The sequence below is a fragment of the Penaeus monodon genome, chromosome 11, assembly GCF_015228065.2.
Source record: "Penaeus monodon isolate SGIC_2016 chromosome 11, NSTDA_Pmon_1, whole genome shotgun sequence".
Taxonomy (NCBI): Eukaryota; Metazoa; Arthropoda; class Malacostraca; order Decapoda; family Penaeidae; genus Penaeus; species Penaeus monodon.
The window spans coordinates 24,162,141-24,166,779 of record NC_051396.1 but is presented as its reverse complement, the minus strand read 5'-3'; the positions used below and the strand labels follow the sequence as shown (position 1 = coordinate 24,166,779).

At 36.7% G+C, this 4,639-nt stretch overlaps 1 protein-coding gene across 5 annotated transcripts in view; it reads right to left on the bottom strand.

Annotated features, from left to right (window-relative positions):
- Positions 1 to 1,221: 1,221 nt before the first annotated feature.
- LOC119578839 (bifunctional 3'-phosphoadenosine 5'-phosphosulfate synthase-like) overlaps positions 1,222 to 4,639 on the bottom strand; it is a 52,263-nt gene continuing 48,845 nt past the window's right edge. For all 5 annotated transcript variants that reach the window (XM_037926480.1, XM_037926481.1, XM_037926482.1 and 2 more), the window contains exons 7-11: positions 4,598 to 4,639; positions 3,912 to 4,005; positions 3,195 to 3,330; positions 2,870 to 2,993; positions 1,222 to 2,677 (exon numbers count right to left, since the gene is read on the bottom strand). The exon at positions 4,598 to 4,639 is cut by the window's right edge and continues 160 nt beyond it. In XM_037926480.1, the coding sequence (XP_037782408.1) occupies positions 2,226 to 2,677; positions 2,870 to 2,993; positions 3,195 to 3,330; positions 3,912 to 4,005; positions 4,598 to 4,639 (848 nt within the window). In that variant the 3' untranslated portion in view covers positions 1,222 to 2,225. The remainder of the gene's footprint in view (positions 2,678 to 2,869; positions 2,994 to 3,194; positions 3,331 to 3,911; positions 4,006 to 4,597) is intronic.

Below are 4,639 nucleotides of genomic sequence, written 5' to 3'. Positions count from 1 at the left end.
CCTTCCCCATTATCCTTACATCTCCCACTTAGATGCTCATGTGGTTGGGACTCCCTTATGTCACAACAATGTCCAAATCCCTCCCCTCCTGACATTTTTCCTGATACTTCACCACCTTCCTGTATCCTTATCACATCCTCTGGATTCTTATCCTACTTCTACAACTATCATTCCTTACCATATTACCCTTTGATTATTTAATAATACCTCTTTTGCAGTTTTACTCATACATTGTTACTCTTCCTTCCTCAGACATACTCTCTGCTCAATCTGATTGCCCTCTACCTTTAAGCCCATCAACTTTCACAAATCCATACTGTATTCCATTTACTCCCCCTCTATACCCTTTTCACTACCATTCTATCCTTATAGCATTCTAAAACCTTTGACATCTAACACATCTTATCCTGATCGTTCCACTCTTTTTGCCAAAATACTTTACCATAGTGCTATATGACCTTTGATATCCAGCACATTTATTTCTTCTAACCATTAACCATTGGTGAAGATGCTGAGACACCTTGGGTAGAAGGGAGAGGAGAGGAGTGCAGGTCAGTGTTAGAATAGTAACATCAGAAAAACCATCTGGGTGTTTCTAATCTGGCCTCACTTAAAGTGAAACCAAGTTTGAATATGAGAACTGCTACATTTGACTTCAACTTGTGGACAAGGCAGCTCCCATAAAATGTATTATGGGTACCACCACAATTGGCACATGTGCAGGATTGTGCAGAGCAATTTGAATCATCATAACCAGGTTGGGCATGTAAAGGACATCAGACTGACATTGCTAGTGCTCAGCAGGATGGCCTAAATGCCAACATTTCTAACATTTCTAACTTTACAGCCAGTGTAACTTATATAAAAGGTAATCTTGACAATATTGCTGTAGGACTTATGGTGTCTTCTGGGAGGAATAGCATAGCACTGTTGAGGGCTAAAATTCAAGGTAGGGGTGATCCTCAACATTGGGCCTCAGCCCCCACCTCCTATGCCCGCCAACGATAAAAATGGGCATGGGATTGATTAAGGGTGCTAGTCATAAAGGAAATTTATTTATTGCACAAAGGGATAAATGAAGAACATTTGAAAATTGTGATTCTGTCAAGAGTTATAAATAAGGTCTTGTACTTCACTATTTGGTAATGTATTTTGTTTGTTGGAATAAACATATCTCGGTAATCTGTAACAATTTACTTGATTTGGATAATCAGTCAAGAATTAATCTTTAAACAGTTCACTTTAATAGTTATATGATAACAAGAAAAAAAAAAAGTAAAAATATGGAGCAATGACACTCACACATGATAAACTGATAAAATATACTGTACGGTCTAATATCATTTGTGCAAAATTCAAACACTTTGCATTGAACATACTGTTAAAAAGAGATATTATACTGCTTGAATATACATATAATCCCAAGTATGGAATGCTGTCTTTAAACTGTATCACATTTACTGAAGCTAAAAATAATATAGCTCTTACAAGAAATTAGCTCTCACAGGCTGGTCTATTGCGTAATGCACAACAATATTTCAAATCTTGTATACTACCATTCAAACATATGCTCCAGCAAAGATAATACTGTATATATCTTCTACTTTATACATAGCACAACATCCTAGCAATTCAGCTGCTGTTGGGTGTATATGTCATATCAAGTTACTGACACATCTCCAAAACCCTGATTTATATATTTTTTCAATAGACTAAGTTAGACAGTGCATATTGTCAGTCATAACAACAAAACAATTTACTACATAAAAATAATCACAGTATTGTGAAAACAGGAGAGAATATTATTTATAAATATTAATAAATATGAAAATATATATTTTTAAAAAACATTTACTTGTCTTATTTCAAATGTATATTTTCAACTTAATAAGCCACAATTTTAAAAAGACAGAGACCAATATAATTATTTCCTTCAATTTGGTTTACATACAATTCTTATCTTATCATTCTATGTGGTCCTCATATGGTAAATGCCCAAGTGTTAACAATCACAAAGTGCACAGTACATAATACAACTCGCTTTAAATTGGAGAAAATATTCCCGAGGTATCATTAGCCATATAACATTTCCATGCAACCAAAATTATGTATGATGCAGATATCATTAAAAGCAAAAATATGCAATTTCTGTGTGACTAAACAGAATGATAATTTAATGAAATATTACAGGACTAACGATTCTCATTATCTAAACCCTCATTCATTCATGCCTTGCTCAGACTCTGATAATATGTGCTAAGAATCTTCCATGCTGATGGAGCCATGAAACCATCAGGAGGATTTTCTCCAGTGCGAGCTAATGTGCGCATCTTTGTGCCAGAGATGAACTCAAATTCCTCTTTGCGAGCTGGGTCAAAGAAGGCCATCCTGCTTGCCACCTTGTCATAAGCTGCCACTCGGAAAGGAATGATCTCTAGCTGTGTCAGTCCAGGGGCCATGGTGAGGACCTTGCGACCATGGGTGGCTTCATAGATATCTTTTTTAGTCTCAGGGTGAGGCATGCCAGCAGGATCACGACCTACAATGTAGAAGTTGGCACCTGTTGACATACGAGCCTTGGCATGCCACTGCACTTCAGTTGGTCCTGCATACATCATGGGCGAAGGGAAGATGGCCAGGACAGTAGATGCTGGATCCAACACTCCCTCATTTAGTACTGGTGCAGAATAGAATGGAAAATGTTAATTACAGAGCTTAAAATTGCTTATAAATTGTAGTATCAACTTGGGTCATCCTACATACAAAGCTTATTGTGACTAACAGAAATTACAAGTTATCCTGCAGCAATCCCTCACTTCAAGAAACAGCTAAAAATTGCTTACACACACACAATGTGAATTAAACTTACCAGCATGATGCTGTTCCATGCGTGTTTTCAGGGGCACATCATCATCTTTGGTCCAGCCACCAAGAGGGTGAAGGAGCAACACAGGGTTGTGGTAACCACGCTCTAAAAGCTGACGGCGTGTATCCTGAAAGTCAAATAATTTAAAAAATGAATCCCTGACACTTTCAATATTATATTCTGCTTAAATCATACATATAGCTGTATCATCTAAATATATTCACAAGCCATAAAGATTTCACAGCAAGTCATACATATTGGTCCACATATGTCAAGGGGGTTTTCTGAATTCCTGCCACAAATAAAATACAAAGATTTATTCACGAACCTGCATCAACAGGGCATGTCCATTGTGTACAGGGTTTCGCAGCTGGAAGGCAAACACAGCATCGGCACCCATCTGCTGGAACTTAGCCCTGAGTTCCATGGGCGTCAGACGGTATTCATCCAAACCATCATTCCACCTAATGAGAAAAAGTGATTGGATATATAGAATCACTATCATAGTGATAGGAAAACAACAACACAAATATAAGGGTATATGAATTATGAAGAACAACACAGTGAAAACAATCTTTTAACTGATTGGCACCAGGTACATTTACTATTAACTGTATTTTTGTTTGGTAAATTTTGTCTATGCACATAGTGCTGCTGCACAAGATGTCAATTAGTAAGCCTATCTGACCTCACATGCTTACCCTCATTCCTTGATTTTTTTTTTTTTTTTTTTTTTTTTAATACTGATATAATCATTACTCTTTTTGTCATTATTGATATTATGATGATTATAATTGATTATAAGTATTAACAATACCAAAAGTCATTAAAAATTCAATGTATCTCCAATATTCATGGAAAGGGGTAAAGAGACATCAGAAGATTGATCTTGTCTTTGACTTCCTGGATATATAACACTTCTGGAGCCCTAAATGCATAAACAAAATAAATAAAATATAATTACGGTGAACTAAGCATATGTGTAAATGCCCCCTGAGCATCAGCAGGTTAATGTCTATACAATCCAAATTCCTTAAATATTTACCTGATCCTTTCTAGGACCTCAATATCCCCTCCGCAAAGCCAGTCCCCAGACTCAAGGATCATCTTAATGTAGGGGTGATCCTTGCAAGTTGTTCCTGAAAGAAAGTACAGAAAGAATTACACATAATGTAACTTACAAATACATAAAGAAAAATCCACAACTATTCAACTTGGAAGTTTCAGATATTACATAATATAAATTAACTGGAAGGATTTTGGAACTTCCTGTATGAAATAAATCTTTTTTGCTAAGGCAATATTTTAAAAGACCACAAAAATTACAGGCAAACAAACTTATTACTATTTATTTTTTCCAAGCTAATGCTCATATTCTTGGTTAAGGTTTCTTTCAGACAATTTGCACCTTCTTCTACTTACCCCCCCCCATCTGATGGGGGGGGGGGTTTAGGAGGCGGAGTCTGAGGCCCAATGTAGGCATCTGCCCTTGCCTCAACTAATTTTGCAGGGTCTTTTCTTCTCCCTCTTTCCTTTTCCTTCTTTTCATCATCCCCTTCTGTCCACTTATCCAATTCATTAACTCATATTTACCCCTTTTGCCACAATAATTGGAGTGAGCTTGGGGGCAAAGCCCCCAAGCCTACCCTATCGCTATATTTTTGTATACGCCTCTAATGACCTTAGCTGTTAACGTGGCAGAAAATATTAAATAAATAAATAAATACTTACCAAACTGGCGAGCACACCTCTCCTCTTTGCGATGTTCATAGA